Source organism: Rhinolophus ferrumequinum, chromosome 13, assembly GCF_004115265.2.
Source record: "Rhinolophus ferrumequinum isolate MPI-CBG mRhiFer1 chromosome 13, mRhiFer1_v1.p, whole genome shotgun sequence".
Taxonomy (NCBI): Eukaryota; Metazoa; Chordata; class Mammalia; order Chiroptera; family Rhinolophidae; genus Rhinolophus; species Rhinolophus ferrumequinum.
The window spans coordinates 51,774,013-51,793,566 of record NC_046296.1 but is presented as its reverse complement, the minus strand read 5'-3'; the positions used below and the strand labels follow the sequence as shown (position 1 = coordinate 51,793,566).

Below are 19,554 nucleotides of genomic sequence, written 5' to 3'. Positions count from 1 at the left end.
AGTGGTGACAGCTTTCAGATGGGGCATAAACCAATTGTTAAAAACCCCTCAGCATTATTCACCAAGGCGGGAGAATTAGCTTTAGTATCCGGGAAAAACAGCCGTTTGGGTAATTACATTCTGTTTCTCTGTGTCTCCTCTAACGCATTAGCGGGAGATAATATTCCACATTCTAAGTCCAGAACCATCCCACAGAGCTGCTATTAAACAGCTGTCACCTTCCTCCCCATAACTGGTTGCATTTCTCAGCAGGAAGAATGCCTCCCTGTGTGTGCGCCTGTCAGCTGCATCAATCCTGGCATGCGGGAAATGTGTCGCCAGAGTGAGAGGCAATGCATTATAGTGGGAAAAACACTGGACTTGTTGTCAGGAGACCTGGGGTCTGGGTTTGGCTCAGCCATGACTTGCTGTGTGACCTCGGGTAAGTCACTTAATTTCTCTGGTGCCTGGGTTTCCTAAGCTGTAACGTAAGGAGGCTGGGATAGGGGATTCCCGTGGGATCTGCATGGGGTCTCCATGACTCTTGCTTTGGGTTGGAAACTCTCCAAATAGATTAGTCACATGATCTTTGGATACTATGGCCTTTCCACTGCCACCAACCCCAGAGAATAAAGGCTGTGGAGGCACTGGGCCTGGTTCTCCTTTGTTGCTCATTGACCTACAGCCTATGAAGATTGGCTGCCGTTGAAACAAATTATATTTGGCTCATCGTTTCTTCACTTTATTGTTTTTCATGACCCGTATCAGACCTCTGATCCCACTAAAGCAATGGGAAATTAGAGAAGGATGAGAAATTAGAGAAGAGAATAATGGAGAAAAGGATGAAATGGGAGAGGGAGGACACAGGCCTGGATGAGGAGGTAGAGAATTAGAAGAGAATGAAGGAAAAACACTCCTGGAGAAGGAGTTATGGAAGGAGGTGAAGTACAGGAGAATGACAGGAGATTACGAAAAGAAATGCTGGAAGTTTAAGGAACTCATTTCTTCTCTTCCTCGCTTCCCCTCTCCTTTCTTTCCTTCCTTTCCCCTTTCTTTCTTCCTTCCTCCCTCCCTCCTTCTTGCCTTTCTCTCCTTCCAACACTTATTAGCAAGGAACAATCCGACACACGATATTCTACATCAATATTCTGGGTATTAAAGATGCAAACATGAATAAAACATAGTCCTTGCATGCAAGGAGTTTACAGTATATTAGAAGGAGGCAGAGTGTTTAATGTGTGACAAGGTGTGGAAAGACTGTCGTATAAGGAGTGTCTGCACAGCAAGGGAAGTGGCTCAATTCTACTGGGGGAAGGGGAGGAAGGACAGGGAGGCTTCATGGAACTAGAGGGGTCTCACGACATGAGAAGAATTTCTGTGCTCTTCTATTAATGCAGCTCCTCTCTAGAGCTCTCTTGAATTATCTTCCTTTACACAGACCCTGAGTTAGTTACTCCGTTCTCCCCATTTCTGCAGCACTGTGAAACAACTTGATCTGCATTCATCTCACTGTGCTGTAATCACTTCCTTCCATGTCTGTCACACTCACTAGACTGAGTTCTCTACGGCCAAGAAACCTGGTTTAGTTGGTTTCATGTTTATACTGTCTAGGACCTAGCAAAGTGCCAACAAACAGCAGATGCAACAAAACGAAACAAAACAAAAAGAAAAACCCCAAACCAGAAAACCAAAGACTCCCACATTGAATGGAAGTGTTTGGCATACACAATTTCTCTTCTACTGGTTGCCATTTACATGGGTTACCACAACAACGGACTCCCCACCTGGCATTACCCTCACGTCCCCACCATGTTGGGGAAAGATGTCTTCTGAAGGCTTTCACAGACATTCAGAACATCCATGCCCTCTTCTTGTTCCTCCCTTTCTCTTTCTTTTGCACCTGCCTCTTTCCCTCTCCAGGAGTCCCCAGTAGAAGTGGGTTAGCCTCAGTTTCCCTTTCATATTGGCTATCTAGGATGTTTTTCTAAAAGTGTGGGGATCTTGTCCCAGGCAGAACCTGGCGTGTGCATTAACACAATAAATCAGTGGCTCCTGGGAAACTCTCCTCCCTGGGAGCAGAGACCTCGCTTTAGCTTCCTTCTTCCTAGGGGGCTTCATCCATCGCTGCTGAGCTATTTCTTGGAAAACAGCATATTTAGGGAACTGGGGACACAGCCTTTTCCATAGGGCGGTGCTTCTCTGAGCTCACACTACTGAGCCCCAAAGAGGCTGGGCTCTTGACTTGAAAGTGTAGGTGGAAATCACCTGGCCTCATCTTTCACACCCTCATGAAAGCTTAGCTTCCCCCAGGACGTGTACTCTAGGTCTATGAGCTCGCTGGACCACTGTCACCTCTGGATCTCAGGGACAGGACTGCATGGTTGTGTAGCTATAGTTGACTTGGCCTACATACAGGTAACTCGGTCTATTTTTCGGAGGGAACTGTGTCTTTCAGTCTTTGTACATAAGCCCAGGGACCTCAGTGATGGACACATTTAAAAAATTGAAATGAATAACTCTTCAATTCATCATTTCCACCTCTGAAAGCAGGATTCTTGGAAAGAGGGTACAATTTGAGTCAACAATTCAGACTCCGTCATCTCTTCAGAAAAGTTATTAAGAAGAGTATAGTGGAAACCAGATTGCAATCTGTCTGTGAAACGCATCAGGAGAATATAATACCTTCGCTTGAGACTGGGGTAACACTGGCAAGAATTGGCACTCCCTCCCGTATGAAACCTCCTTTTTTCTCCTATTTTGGGAGTGAGATTACAAACGTTTCTAATGGTCTCGCTGAAATAAATCTAAACCGTTAAAATTGTACACCTGAAATCTATGTAACTTTACTAACAATTGTCACCCCAATAAACTTTAATCTAAATAAATAAATAAATAAATAAATAAATAAATAAATAAATAAAACAACAGAAAAAAAGTCACACAACCCCACAGTCCCGCATTATTATGGGTTATAAACACAGATTCAAAATGGGAAAAATCTAAATATTACTGAGTTCATGTTCTATATTGAACTGGAGACTTTCATGATTCGAGGTTAATTAAAAGGAGGCTTTCGATCCAGATATCTATCTATCTATCTATCTATCTATCTATCTATCTATCTATCTACCTACCTACCTATGTATAAGACAGCTACCTGACCTCCACGGCAGACACCAGAAAACAAAATGCCCCGTTTGGGTAACAATCACACCTGGCATGGCTGACAGGCTTTGGTTTCAGGAATGTGTCCCTGTTCCCTCCTGGAAAGAGAAATGGTGCGGCATGAGAAACTGTGCAGACTTCTGTGAGATGAGGGCAGGAGCTGAGCCGGGGGAAGGGCCTGCTAACGAGGCTGCTGGCTCACGTGGGCATCGCGTCACTGCTTAGGGAAGCTGGAAGCCCTAGCATGCTTGCACTACGAGGAAATCGGTTCTGACAGAAATCCTGCCAGTTCTTTCTGAAGGACACACTGTCTTTGAGGAAAGAACCATTCCCTCATGTGCCCTGGTTTTCACTGTCAAGGAAACCAAAGCTCCACTCAGGAGTCTTTGCCAAGCTTTTCCTTAGAAATATGGATGAGGGAGAGCTGGGGCTGAGGCAGTGGTCAGGGGATGCTTAGAGAAGACGAGCCAGTGAGGGGCCCTACTTGGGCAAGTTCTGTGCATTTCCTCCCTGGGCCTTGGCCTGGTGGGCGTGGAGGAAGGAGGGACAGACGAGAATGGTTGAGGGGATTTGCAAGCAAGAAGATGCGTGTGCCCTGGGTTAGCTCTGGGCTCTTCAACAGATCAGGAGACTAGGGGGGACAGCTGGGAGTTGGTGGGTAGAGAGAGCCTCGGAACCCAGAACAGCACGGGATAGTGCTGAGAGTCTCAGTGTCGCCCCAGCAGGGCCCAGAGGTGGCTGAGAGGGTATGGGCAGACCTGTGGAGGCTTGTAGAGGAGCTGCAGTGGTCCACGTGGACCAGGTGACCTGCAGGCAAGGACTCCTTCAGTCATGTTCATGGGGCTTGCCCGACGGCCAAAACCCAACAGGGAGTGAACCTCACGGGGAGGCCAGAATGGAGAGCTCTTCCATCATCAGACAGCACAGAAGCCTTTCCATTTGTTCACTCCCTAGAGGAATGGGAAGGAGAATGGCGAAGGGAAGAATTCTGACCTGTCAGAATATCTATCCAAAAGCGATAAAGAAAACACCCGTGTCAGAGTTGACTCTAAGAATCGACTTTGGAGTAAGCTGTTTGCCATCAATGGGATTGTGGGGGGTTCTCCTAAGAGGTGTATTAAGTTTAATTTTAACTTTTGCACGTAGACTCTAAGATTTACATCCTTTATATGATGTTTAAGAACCTTAAAATCTGTTCCAATGGGCTGATTCTTTTATATCACGACCAGTCTGGGCTTTCTTTCCCCACCACAGCTGCCTTCATAAGCTTACCCAGCCCTGGGTGTAGGCTGGTCCTTTCTTTGTAAATACAAGCTGACATATAAGTTTCCAGTATGCTTGTCACCCACCATGTTGTCCGAAAATAAGACCGGGTCTTATTTTAATTTTTGCTCCAAAAGACGCATTAAGGTTTATGTTCAGGGGATGTCATCCTGAAAAATTATGCTATGGCTTGTTTTCCAGTTAGGTCTTTATTTTGGGGAAACATGACATTTAAAACTTTATTAGGTGCCATGTATTCCATTTATTTCAATGAAGACCATGGACTGAGCATACGTTCTGTGCTGGGTCGGACTAGATGCTGAGCGTCCAGGATGAGGCTCGCTGGGGAGTAGTGCCTGACAGAATATAAAGATGTTAAAGCCACCTTCTAGTCTTCCCAAAGCTGAGAAATAGCAGGGTGAGACTGAAGGAAAAATGGAATAGGAGGTACAAAGTTATGACTCGGCTATTTGGTGATTATAGAACCTTAACTTTGGGCTTCAGTCTGCTAATCTGTAAAATTAGGAGGGAGGAAGGAAGAACAAAAATTCTTTATGCCCTTCCCAGATACAAAATCATATGAAACTTGTGATTTTCAAAAGTGAAGAACTGTATTGTTAACTGAAGCCCCCAAAGGCAAGAGAGTTGATAGAATACAGCGAATACAAGTGTATTTGCTGTTCAGATCTGTTGTAATATCTGCAGAGCAGTGGCAGAATTCCACCGTAAGCAATCACATGGGGGTGTATCCATCGCTGATCACCTGCCTGGGTAGTCCTGGCAGAGTTCAGGGCCTTGGGGAAGGGATTTCTAGATGGTGTGTACTGGAGGGCCCTCACTTGCTATTCTTATTCTTATTCTTATTCATTCTTTTGGCAGGGGAGAATCTGCAATTTAACCTCATGCAATTGGGCACGCTCGTCTTTGCCTATACTTATAAAGTAGAATGCCCTTAAATGATTATGTAGATATCGGAAATCATCTGAAATATTGATGTATTTGCCTGTTTACGTTTTCTAGCTACTGATGTCAGTTTTCCACTGTGCAGTCATAGACTCTTTCCCACTCCACCCCTTCTTGACTCATTTGTTCATTCACTCGCTCAACACTTTACAAAAATTCATGGAGCCTATTGGGTGCCAGGCTTTGAGCCACGTGTTAGGGATGCAGAGATGAAGTGGAAGACTTGCAATTTAGCAGGAGGGAAAAAGAACACAAGCAAAAATCAAACAGGCTGTGGTACTTGAACAATCCACCTGAGTTCTATGCAGCCTCGTCAGAACTCCGTAGAGAGAGCACGGGCTGCCCCTCAGATCTCACTTAATGGGGTTGTCTGTGCCCAGGAATCAAGGGCTGGGCTGGGGGCGCATAGAGAGAGCACGGGCTGCCCCTCAGATCTCACTTAATGGGGTTGTCTGTGCCCAGGAATCAAGGGCTGGGCTGGGGGCGCAGCGCAGGGGAAGTGCTGTACCTGACAAAATATCCCATCCCATGGTGACTGTGTGATTTTTTTTTTTTTTTTTGATCTCTGAAAAGCAAGAGCGAATGATGAGAGGTGGTAGTACCTCATAGGTCACTGGGGCTTCTGACGAAGTTGCACCAGACACCATAATAACACAAGAATGAAAATATGGGTTTTTTAAAAATCCCGAAGAGTTTGGGTTCTTTGGAGACTTTATTAAAAGTCTCTAGCCTTGGCTGTGGAGGCATGGGTTCCTGTTGTGGAGTCCGGTTGCTAAATGGTGGTGAAACGGGGAGCCCTGTTTATGCAGTGGACAATTACCAGGTAGGGAGATTCCACCGTCCTTAGTCAGGACAAGCTTAGAACCTCCGAGTTTGGCACATGGTCGTGGGAGGGGCTAGAACTCATAGCCTCTTTTCTTTCCTGCCTTCCTCCCTCTTTGTTTCTGAGATTTGTCATTTCCTTGGAGAATCCTATGGATCACTACTGCCATGATCAATCTAGTTTTAGGAGTGATGTTTAAATCCTTTAAAACCCTGGCCAAATTCCAGAAAAAACTCTTGGAGTCCAACCAACGTAAGCTGGAATGTTCAATGTGACTTTACCAAAGACTGGGACAGACAAAAGAGAAAACCTCCAGTGCCTGCCATGAGTTCAGACTCTGTGCTTGGCTGACGAGCGGTTTCCCAAGACTCTTCTTCCTAGCTTCTAGTATTTTCTGATGTACTGAGTGCAACCTCAACGGCCACTACCCAGGAGCTCACTCCAGTTTAATTTCTTGACCCTCGGAGGAAAATGCTGGGCCATCTTATCAACCTAGATGCATGCCTTTGCCATATGATGGATACCAGGAAGCACCTGGGCCTTCGGTAAGACCTCACTCTCCACCTGAAGGCTGTGGTCTGGCCCTGAGGCCCTCTGTGGGCTCACCATGTCCAAATGGCCCACAGAGCCCCACTGTTCATGTGTCCATATGTGCTTATAAGTGTGTGTGTGTGGGGGGGGGGGTGAGGTCTCCTAATGGGAGAATGACAGGCACATGAAGGGAAGGGGGAATAATAGGTGAAGGGAAAAAGGAGGAGAAAATGTACGCTTAGAGTAAGGAGGAAAAGAGAGGGGGATTCTACGAGTGCACACCCCGGACCTGGCCCCTGTGTAGCCAGCCAGTCTGGCCATTTCAGCTGTTGTCCTCGGGTACAGAGCCTCAGGTCTGTGCCTGGAGGGAAAGCAGAGCAGGCTTTGCTGATCACTGAGGTGTGGCCACAGGGATCAAGTGACCAATTTGCCTCATGTAAGGAGAGGAAGAAAGCTGAGAAGTGAGAATGAGTTAACAGAAAAGGAAAAAGACACCGGCATCCAGAGTCTGGGAGAAACAGAGGAAAGAGAGGCTGAGGGTATGGAGATGTAGAGAGAGGCTATCCACAAGATGCCAAAACAAACAGCTGAGAAGGGAAACGATGTGTATGCCTTTACCTATGTATTATCACACAGACTAAACAAATGATATGACTGTGAATGGAGTAGATGCTTTGGCATTACATAGAGCCAGAGGTCAGGGGTGGAGAGAGAAATGAGCAAACGGGCCATGAGAGGAAAAATGGCAGCAAATGGACAGGAGGACTTATTAGTATATGTACATATTAGTATATACACATATAAGTATATGCAAATGGACTGGAGGACAGCCCTCTAATGTTAGTGTATATATATATGAGAGAAAGCATGTGAAAGCCAGCAAGTGTGTGTGTCTGTGCACTAGCAAGAAAGAAAGATACCAGTACTGAGATGGTACGTTAAGAAGAAAAATAGAGTACATCTGTACTTGTAATTTTTGCTTTCTAATCTTTTGCTCTAATCAACGTAATGTAATTCTAGGAATTTCTCATGCCAGTTTTACCTACTCATAAGCCCAAGTCCACAGGACAGAGGCTTTGGGCTGCTTACAAGCTCTCCTTGACCTCTGGGGAGCGGAGTGTAGGGAGCTTGCTCCATTCCCAGACCTCCCCAGACCAAACTGACCCTCTCTCGAGGTCTGTTCTACTGCTGTTTCCAGCTGTGACAGCTCGTTCACCTGCCCTGCTGTGTGTTCCTGAACCATAAACCTACAGACAGCCTGCCTCCTGATCCACTGCCTGTCCCTATAGCATTGGGGAGCTAATCAGAGCCAATGTTTTCATTATATTTACATTTCACACATGATTGAAAAGATCAGCTTATAAAAGCAAAAGAAAGTTGAGGCATTCAACCTCTCTGGGCCTTTTAAGACAACAGACTTATTATGTCCAAGTGAATTTCCAGGAAGAAGCCTCTAATTAAGGCTTATTGCCGCTCAGCTGCCAGTGGCCAGCGATATGGCTCGTCCTTCCTGTTCATTAGAACAATAAGGCATCCCAGTGTGGTTGTAGCCGCACAGAGCCCGTGTCCACCTTCCGGCCCACTCCCCCAGTGAGCTTGGGAGGATCACAGTGCTACCATGATGGCCTCGTCACCCCCCTGCATGTGACTTGGGATCCAGGCAGGATATTACACCCCTGTTCTTGAAGGAAATGATAAGACCCTGGTCTACCAGTTGCATGAATGATTAATGAGGGATAATTAGTCAATGTTTGTTAAGCGTTTTACAGACACAAAATGCTGGCTAAGAGCTAAATGAAAGAGCAGAAGCAGCAAAATCCAAAAGACTGTACATCCACCCAAATGCTGCTCAGAGAATCCCAGAAGGTTGGAGTGGAGGGGTCACAGAGACCACTGGCTCTGTGGTTTGCGAGCTGTGCATTGTGGGGCCTTCAGGGCAGTTGCCGAGCAACGTCTCCCAGTGCTTCCTCCCCATACAAATCACAACTAAGGCAAACTAAAGTTCCACAAAAACTGTGCTCCCAGCATAACGTGCAGACAGAGAATGCCCAAATCTTCAACCATGAGTAAAAAGAGAAAAAGCATCGCACCCCAGCAATGCCAGCTCTTGTACTCCCAGTGATGCCCGTCAGCTAGCAAATGCTCCCCAGCCCCCACTCAGGCTCCTCCACTCCTGAGGACTTTGACGGTCGGTTCTCACAACCCCTGGTTTGAGGGGCTCTGTCCAAGGGTCTGGGCAGGGAGGAAGTACAATGTCTCCCAGATCTTCAGATGAAACTTAGTACCCTTCTCTGGGTCCCCCTTCAAACAAAACAAAACAAAACAAACTCTGAGGTCAATTCTGTCCTTTGGGAAATTTCAGAAGCTTTAGGCCAGGAGTGTCCAAACTGCGGCCCGCGGGCCAACTGCGGCCCACAATCCATTTTTTATTGGCCCGCAGCAAATTCCAAAAATATACTTAGTTTACTTAAATAAACCAGGTGAGGCAACACGTACTTCACCTCGAGTGAGTGGCCCGGCTGTTTGTGTGTTTTACCGCATATGGCCCTTGGTGAAAAACGTTGAAAAAAGTTTGGACACCCCTGCTAGGCCAATGCACAGGGGATTTTAAAATCTAATATTGGTTAATCTGGCCCTGATCTTGTACCTCAGTTTTAGGAACTGAGCCCTTCTCTGTCTGATTTGGTAGATTGGGACCCCACTGCTGGTCTCTGGTGTCACCATGCGATTCTGCCTGCCACCCCACCCACCTATGGCTCGTAATGAGAGGATACCTACTCACTGGCTTCAGCTTTCCAGCAGGTGATATTAGGCCTGACTGTACCTCCTTCTCTTACCCATGTCCCTCTGTCCCCCTGGAATGGTGCTTCACCGGCATCCTCTCTGATGTGCCCCAAATGGCAGAGAAGGGGGGAGTCACCTCCCAGAATCTAGAGATTACTATGAGCAGGAAAGGTCTTTAAAACCCACGTTTTATCTTAAAATTTGTGTGCAGTCTGCATCAGAGCCCAATATGTAGCCGTATTAGTTTTCATATAAAAATTTTCCTTCCACTGCAATCTTTTGATGAAACTGAAGGTCTGGAAAGATGTACCATGTTGAATCAGTGACTTTGCACCTTCTCAAAATACCACTACATATCCTTGAGGTCTAAGTGTCCACGTGTGAGAAGCACTGGCCCCACTTTATCCCAACCCACTTGTTGGATCCTGGCGCCTCCCAGTTTGCCCACAGCCGAATGTCTTTAGCCAGAGCCTGTGTGGATGGGCTCCGAGGCTCTGGAGGCAGTGCAGGGAGGCTGGTCTCCGACCTGGGGGGCACAGCACTAGGAGCACAGTCAGCCCAGCTGTCCCAGGCAAGTCCTTAGACTTCATCGAGCCCTGGAGTTGTGCATTCGCTGTTAATCCTATGTTTCCTGATAACTCAGATCAGTTGTTTGTACCATGGTTAATTAAGAGTTTCCAAGGCCGCTTGGTCAACGCTACCATGAGACGCTCGGACTCAGAGAGAGGCAGAACTACCCCCGTTTGACTTCCCACCAGGCTGCAGGCAGTGTGTCACGCAGGGCACACACACTGTCATATTTAATCCGGACGCCAGGGTAGGGACCATTGTCTTCATTTCACCCATGAATTATCTCGTACTGCAGGGTGCAATGGACACATAGCACTCACACAACTAAAGATTCAAATTCTTGTTTTTCTTCTCCCAATCCTGTTTGCTTCCCACTGTTCACAATGCAGTGTCCCTTGCTTTCCTTTTGATCACATCTTTTTGCCCATTTCACTCATTAGGGCCTCTGTCAAAGAATGAAGGAAATAGCGAGGAGGTCAGGTTGGGATATATGAATTCGCTCTTAGCTGTTTCAGGAAGATGGAGAGGGTGTGGGTTGAAACCCATGTCAACACTGACATTTCTCTCGTCATCTCTGGAATTAATTTATCTGGGTCCACCTTGTTCTCCTCATGGACACAGATTTTAAGGAATGGCTATAGAGGGTCCTTAGAGATCCGAAGAGGGAACACAACTTCACCAAGCCCCTCATTCATCATCAGCTGGAACGTCAGCCTCATTAATAACGGGTTTAATCCTTCACATTCAAAGAGACTCCCATTACCCAAAACAATAATTTTTAAAAATTACTCAGGCAGAGTTGCAGTCACATAATTGAATACTAAGGATGATTTAAAACTAATAAATACTTTTGGAAATTCTTTGAATACTTTAATGAATTAAAAGTTATGAAATATTTATAAGCAATAACAACACCATTTAGTATGATTAATAAAATAAATACATTAGAGAATGAAATTCATTATTATTTTACTACTAGACATTGATGTCAATGACTGAATATTGCTCCAAATTACTTGTAAAATAGACCAATTATTTTAGTGTGATTAATCCTTTTGATTGTTTCTTTTATGTAGTTGTAATTTGAAAATAATTTTCTTCTGTGAATACAATGACCTCAGCGCACTGGTTCCTTGTTTATTTTTATTTAAAAACCTTTTGGGTTTACCCCCATTTCGGGCAATTTCTAATGGTCGACTATTTAAAATAGTTGCCCCAGCAATGGTTGTTCCTAAGCATTTTGTGGGGCATTTTTTAATTGGCTTTATTAGATTATGAATAAGCCATTTGAGAGTAAGGAAGTCTCTGCCAACAGCAGCTGTACTTCAGTAGGGAAAGGAAGAACTGGCAAAAATCTTTGCCTTGTTCCACCAGCTAAGGACCTGGCAGTTTGAGATCCTGGGCTCAGCCTGCGTGAGGAAGGCAGTGTGATAAACAGGTCAAAAGACTTCTGGCTCTTCCCTGGCCTCCAATCATCCCCACAGGATTATAAAGTCCTACTCCTTTGTGTGACACAATGGGCTCTGTGCACCCTGTCACAAAGGAAAAAATTGACTTTATTAGAGACAAAAGCATAGATTGTGGGGGGAAGAGAAATAGCTGCCTTTAAAATCAGAACGTAGCTCAGAGTGTACCCTGGAGTAGTTGTGCAGAATTATTCGGCCCTGGTTCCAGAACGAGGCCATTGAGCTTAGTTGAGGGATGCAGGAGAGAGAAAGTGTTGGCATTCATTGTGCCAAGCCCTGTGCTACGGGCGCTATATGGGCTCAGAATCAGTTTTCATCTCCCAACAAACCTATAATGATGCGTTCTTAGCCTCGTCTACTGATGAGAAAACCCAAACTCATAGATTTTTAACAACTTGTGAGCTCAAAAGGGTGGTAAGTGATAGAGCTGGGATTCCACACTCATTCTGATACCAAAGCCTGTAATCGCTCTCCTACTTTGTAACAAGAATCTCTTCATTCAGTGCTTACCATGAGAAAAGCACCATTAGTTGCTAACTGGGATACGGAGATTACAAAAAAAAAAGGCGAAAAACCCAGTCTTTGATTCTACGAACTTAGCATCTACTGAGTAAGACACATGAATAACTCTGGAAAGAAGTAGACTGTGGCACCTCTCTATTTTTAATTACTTTAAAAATAGAAATATAGGGAAACAATTCTGAGCTGAGACTTCTTAGAGAAAATAGTATTTGTGCTGAGATTTGAAAGGAGTGCAGGACTTTGAAAGATGGAATGAAAGACAGAGGGAAAACACTCTTTGGGTGGCGTAGTTAGAATACGGTGTGATGTAGGCAGGTGTTTGGTGAAACGTGAACAGATCTCGGAGGCTAGACGAAATCATCATTAATGCTTATCTTCTAAATAGCACAATCTACAGAGAAATTATGGGCAGGAAGTTTTAGAAAGAGGGAATTAAGGAGGGGAGTGGTTTGAAATGGGGTTCCCCTCCACCTGGAGGACACAACGAGAACTAAATGAGGACACAAGACCGCGGCTACAATTTCTCCGCGGCTTTCACTTCCAAGCAATAGATCCCACCACTGCATAGCTGCTTCAGTCCCTGGAGGTGACCAACCCAGGTGGGGCCACCTCGGTGCCAGTCTCAGGTTGGCAGTGCTGTGGCTCTCGTCACCCCCATGGCATTTGGTTGTCATTCTTTGCAGGAGGCGTTAGAAGAGCCAGTTTGTTTTGGGAACAGTATTTTCTCCACAAGAAACTGAGCAGCATGGAGGGCACAACTCTGTCTTTAAAGGGGTTAGGTCAGGTGAGACCCAGGGAGGTCAGGTAGCACAGGGCCTCACCTACAACGCACCTCCACAGCCATCTTGCCATTTGACCCTCACGGTTAAGGTCAATTTGGGAACAACCATTGACATATTTTTATTCCTATTTTAAATTAAAAAATGATGTGCCAGTTTTGGGGGAGACCTTCAATATCCCTTCTGATCTGAAGAGTTGGCTAGTCGATGGCAAATAAGAGGTGGCAAGGGGACTTAAATCCCCTGATTGCTGCATTCGTGATCACTCTGTGTGGACTTTCTGAGAAAGGCAAGTTGGCACTAGTTTTGGAGGAAGACATCTCTGCAAATGGAGCACCTATTCAATATCTGGTGCAAATTAAATGTAACTCAGGGATCCCCTGTGGGGAGCAGTTTCTGTGTAAAGTAGAACGGAGAGCTTAAAGCCACCACACCAAAACCCAGTCCTAAGATGGCAGCAGGATGTTCACGTCAGTGGCAGTATGCATTCTTCTCAGTGTCTGCTCCGTGTCTGTCGAATGAATGAGTGAATGCATGGATGGATGGATGAGTCTGCTACACAGAGACTTTTCTGCTGACAGCCCCAAGACAGAGTGCCACAGCAACCTCTGTTTTACAAGGACAGATGGAAGATCCTGCCGGGGCCTTGCTTGCTGTTGGAACAGAAAGTGCCCAGTTGGGGCCAGGCTGCCAAGAGCCTGTGAGGTTATCCCTGATTTTACGCAGTTGGATTTTGGAGCCTACTCCAGAGGCTGATTGGTTCCACATGGCTGGCCAAAGATTAAAATCTATTTGTTCTGCTTCGTTCATTTTCTCTTGTCTCCTGTTGGCCTAAGGATGACATTCTCTACTGCCCATCATTGCCTTTCGTGGAGCAGGAGAGGAGACGAGGCTGGCAGATGCTACACATTTTTTTTATTGGAAGCATTTGTACTAGATCCAGCACTGCAAAGCTAGGACCCACCAGGACAAGAACGTGTCTTGTGAAAACGACCCATATTCAAAGTACAATAGCTTTGTGCTTAGTTTTAACCATTTAAAGGAATATGGTTAATACAACTAGTTTTGGCTTTCACGTTTTATGTAAGCACAGAATTATAAGATCAAAGAGCTGGAGTTAATAGGAGAGTTGAAAATCAGACTGTCCAGGGGTTCTCAAACTGTATTTCATAAAACACCATGTGTGTAAGGGGGTGTCAAGGGCTGCGGAGTAGGGGGGTCCTGAGCCCCTCACCCTCACTTCCACTAGGGCAGATCTGCTTGTGTAATTTTATATACTGGTTTCTCTACAAGACTATGTTCTAAAAAACATTGGAAGACCATGAATCTAGTTCAAATGCCCTCATTTTAGGCCCAGAGCAGTTAAGATATCTGTGCATCTCCAAGTCTTTTGGGACATATTTCTAAGGTGTTCAGGGGGTGAGAGTGCATTTCTCACCTTGGATTCTCCCCCTGTCCCACTCCACTTTCTGAGCTTAGAGAAGTTAAGGAAATAACCCTCATGGGTAATGTGAACCCTGCCCTGCTGAACATGTAGCATTATTGTAAAGCTCACATGAGAAAACACACATATTTTTTGCCTTTGCATGCGGTAAGTGCTCCACTGATGTTAGCTTTTATTGCTTATCAACTGAGCACCTAGTAAGTGTTATGCCCTGTGATAGATAGGTGTCATGTTTCAGAGAGCAAAGAGCATGGACTCTGCTCTGATGACACCCACAGACAGATATCGTTTCCTATGCAGGGAGAACTGTTCCAGCATCCCCTGGAAAGCTTCTCTGGATTAACTAAAATGGCACCTCTCTTCATGTGGGCCAAGGAAGAGCTATGGAGTTCTACAGATGTGTTTCCCTCGTATTCTGTCTATGCCTCCTACAAGGGGACCAAGTTACTGTCAGAAAACAGACCAACCATCCTGTAGACCTCTCTACAATCCTGGTTAGCATTTCATCAGCCCTGCTCACCCTTCTCAAAGACACAACTTCTCTTCCCTTACCTCCTCCCCTTCGTGACCTAACCAAAGCACTGATCTCAGAAAACACAGATTTGTCTACATCGAATAGGCCTTGAGTATGCCTCGAAAATAACTCCTCTTTAAATACGCGGAGTATAGTTTCAGGATGCTTCTTATGTTTGCAACTTGTCCACGCCAACTGGTGTGCACCTGAATTTGTTCTGCTGCGGGGGGAAGAGTTAGAAATTCTCTGGAAACACTGGGATCACTTCTTTTCTCTTCTCTGCTCTCTGCCTTACACATCCATACTAATCTCTCCACCCCCTTGGTGACCACAGGAGTCCCAGCCAGAGAAAGAGCACAGAGGACATCTGCCTCCCATGGAGATCATCTGTTCTTGGACCTGGAGCCTCTGAAGAAAGGTAACGGGACCATGAGAATGTTCTTAGGTCTCTTGGCCAACCTACCTTCCCTAGTGAGTCAGAGGCAGAACTTCTTTTCACTCTCCCCTCAGAAAGTGTCCTGCCAAAAGAAACACTTTCTGGATCATTAGAGAAAGTTAGAGAGGTCAACTCTCTTGGTTTCATAAGAGTAGAGAAGCAGACAAGAAACAGGTCTTTCAAACTCTCCAACTGACTCACTGCAAATGCAACATAAGCTACAGAAGAAGAAATTTGTAGGTAAAAGGGAGTTGTAAGGGTAAGGAAGAAAAAATTTGCACAACTGGTTGAGATCCTTGATCAAAGGGACAAAGAATTTTTGCAGGAGTAATTGTGCTGAGCCTGATGTCTGGAGATTTGTACTCTCGTATTCCCTTCTCCTAACGTTGCTCCAATGAGATTAGGTCAGTGCTGCGAACTGATACCTTTTCCCTGTCACATTCCTGTTCACTGGCTCTGTTTCAACACATGGCCTCTTTTGGACGGTACACAGACCCTTGACATCTGCGAGGATTGATGATGTCCAGAGAGACACTCACAAATCCCCAAGCTCGTGAGTGCGGAAACATTTGTACAAGCTCCTGGCTTTCTCCCAAACCACATGTTTCTTGTACATTGCCTCACATCACAGGTTAACCACCTTTTCAACTTGAAGTGAAGTTCAATCTATCACATTATGGTGATTTTTCTTTTCCCCACACATAAACCAGTTTTGATGGAAGATTAAAAAAACACTTTGTGAATGTTCTTGCAAAGCCAGCAATAAATGAAGTGCCACCGGAGCATAAGAAGCTGGGTGATCAGTGGAGCGCCCTACCTAAGGGAGTCGCTTTCGGACACCAGCTCCAAGAGGCACGAGATTCAAAACCGGGCCTCTACAGGCAACAGATGGCTGTGTGTGATGGGCCTTCATGGCTGTTCATGAACAATCTATATTGAGAATTTCAGTCTGAGGGTGACACAGCCTTCTTCCTGTCCACACTTCATTCTGGGGCCCCTCAGACCATGGGTTCCACAGCACAGATGAGAGCTCCCTCCCCAGTGAACCTCCGGGCAGAGGCAGTCACTGCAGTATAGCCACAATGAAAGCAACTTTTCCTCTAAGATTTTCCTATACCTGTCTCCTACACCACTTACATGTGGGAAACAATAAAGGATGTTTATGACTATGGCCCTGGGCCTTCTGAAGAGTCGAGGAAAGATCAACCTCCTATATCGATTGATGATCCATTTCATCCTGCTTACCAATCAGAATTGAGGCAATAGCTAATAAAAGATACATATAAAATATGATCTTGAAAATAGGAATAGAAGATCAAAAACTCTGCAGAGGGAGGGGGAAATAAGCTTATCCAAAGACTACACAGATATAATCACGGTGATAGAGGATTGCATTTAGTTCAGAGTTTCCTGGCAACAAAGGCAAAAAGACGAAAAAAATCAACCAATTATGCTTCCAGAGAGATATGCCTTCTCTTGAAATAAATTCACAATGGGAGACTAATGCAAAAGGAATTCAATGACGCTGGGCCATGCTCTAACGGTTTTTACGAAATACGTGAAAAATTTGACATACAACCATTTCCCATGTTGTCTCTTAATAATAGTTTAAACCAAATCATTACAAATACTTAATTGTAAATTTTGCCTCAGGAAAAACAAAGTATAGTAATAATTATCAAGTTGGTGGGGTGAGGAGTGGGCGGAGCTATAGTGGAAACAAAAATGGCAGGATGCTGATAATTACTGAGACTGGGTTGAGGGTACGTGAGCGTTCATTGCATTGTTCTGCTTATTTGTACACATTTGAAATTTTCCACAATCAAAATTGAAAATATATATATATATATATATATATATATATATATATATATATATAGCTGAAATCATTTGGCAGCCAGGGAATTTAAGCTCATGTGTTCTCTAATAAAGACTATATTATATTTGGTGATGTTTTAAGTCAAGCAAGTAGAATGTTACACTCAGCCTTTGAAAATCGATCAGCTGGGCTATGAAGCTCTTGATAATATTCAGAACAAGGCCCCAAGCACTGTAGACTTTTCTAGAAAGTGTGCACATCCCAGCCCATCATAGCGGCAGGTTCTTGACACACTTAACACAACGAGCTATCAGAGAGTGAAGGGGAAAGCCAGTTTCACATACCTTCACTGCAGTTCTTCAGGGCAAAGAAGTCCACTGCAGACAAGCTTCGGTTTCCACTTGAGACGTATTCCAGGGCCACTCGGAATGGGTTCTCTGGGCGCCCGATTTGTCCCTGCAGCACTGTCCAACTGGTTGCATGGGAAAGCAGAGGGGAAACAGTGATGAGAAGTGGGCCTCACCTGCAGAGAGGGCCTGCTCCTGTCATGACATCAGGGCCCTCATTCTTCAAGGCACCTGCCATCCAGAGATGGAACCCTCAGCGGCTCTCAGGAGAGTGACCCCAAGAGTGGCCTACAGCATTTGCTCCCTTCTTGTCCAGCTAACTCCGAGATCCAGTTCTCAAACCCACCGTGGCCATGCTTTCTTTCTTTATTTACTCTTGTCATATTATTCTCTTTAGGCAAATACAGACCGTTGGACGATTTTAGTGGTTAGTCTTACAGGAACAGAGTATATCTACTTGAGGAAACATGGCTGCAGGGTGAAGGAATAGTCTTCAAAACATTTGTCTGTCTAGACAATAGTTTAGTGGTTACCAGAGGGTGAGGGAGGTGGGGGGTGGGAGATGAGGGTAAGGGGAATCAAATATATGGTGATGGAAGGAGAACTGACTCTGGGCGGTGAACACACAATGGGATTTATAGATGATGTGATACAGAATTGTACACCTGAAATCTATGTAATTTTACTAACAATTGTCACCCCAATAAATTAAAAACAAAAAAACAACAACAACAAAAAACCAAACCCCCAAAAAACATTTGTCTGGCTATTCATAATTATCTCTGGAAAGAATGCTTGGTTATCAGAATTTTATCTGATCCCAAAGTCTCAGACTCCTCAGGGTTGCTCTGTAGTTACTTAAGGGAAGCGAGCAAGGGCTATTTATTCACTACAGGAAAATTAAAGTGCACCGAAGCATGTATTTTGAGGTAAAAGGTACCTAAGATTGACGTGGACTCTGCAAAAAGGTGCAAAACAGAGAAAGACAAAAGCAGGTCACACGGTGAGCTCTGCATCTATCTATAATCAAGGATACGACACCATGGGAGAACCGAGAATAAGCTAAATGAACACTTTTACACCTCACTCAGGCTTTTAACCTCTCAGAATAGCCTCCTGTCACTGATTGGAACATCAAATTTACTTTCCAACATTGATTCAGGTTGTTTTAAAAAAAGTACAGTTATTTTGACAATTTTGTGTAGAGAATGGAAATTACATGGACCATTACATAGTTTCTTTCCTTTTAGAGAGAACTTTTTGAGGTTTAATTGAGGTACAATAGATGGCATGGACTAAAAGTTCACAATTTGATGACTTAAAGTACATAAGTGGATGAGTTTTGATATATGGATACAGTAGTCTCCTCCCACACCCACCCATGTTTTGCATTCTGCGACTGCAGTTACCCATAGTCAATGGAAAATTCCAGAAACAAGCAATTCGTAAGTTCTAAATTGCATGTGGTTCTGAGTAGCATGACGAAATCTCAGGCAGTCCTGCTCTGTCTGCCAGGGATGAGAGTCGTCCCTTTGTGAAGCGTATCCACGCTGTGTACACTACCCATCCCTCAGTCACACAGCAGCCGTCTAGCTTGTCAGATTGATGGTATCTAGTGTCTGTGTTCAAGTCACCCTTATTTTACTTAATAATGGCCCCAAAGCCGTTCATATAACTTTTCTGACAGTATATGGTTATAATTGTTCTATTTTACTACTGGTTGTTATTCATCTCTTACTGTGCCTAATTTATAAATTAAATTTCATCATAGGTGTCTGCCTGTATAGGAGAAAACATAGTATTATATCAGGTTCAGTACTATCCACGATTTTGGGCATCCACTCGGAACATATGCCCTGCAGATAAGGGGGGACCACTGTACACGCACGAACTCATCACAGTATCACTAGGTTGGGCTTAGGTATGGCAGTGCCAGTGCTAAGGAGTTTAGGGAAAGACTAGCTTTCTGTTTCGGAAAAATTTAAAGCATCTTCCACCACAGATATCAAGTGACACTCATGATAAAAATGTTAAAAATCCAAGAATTCAGAAAAGTTGGTAAAGAAAAGTAATAGTCACCCAGAAACTCATTATTCAGAGATAACCATGGTCAACACCTCAGCGAACACCTTTTCAGCTGTAATTTCAC

General features: G+C 44.7%; 1 protein-coding gene across 1 annotated transcript in view; it reads right to left on the bottom strand.

Moving 5' to 3' along the window:
- Positions 1 to 19,554, bottom strand: part of ALK (ALK receptor tyrosine kinase) — a 646,243-nt gene that overhangs the window by 138,905 nt on the left and 487,784 nt on the right. Inside the window, exon 5 of the mRNA XM_033125413.1 lies at positions 17,403 to 17,530. Coding sequence (XP_032981304.1) covers positions 17,403 to 17,530 — 128 coding nt within the window. The remainder of the gene's footprint in view (positions 1 to 17,402; positions 17,531 to 19,554) is intronic.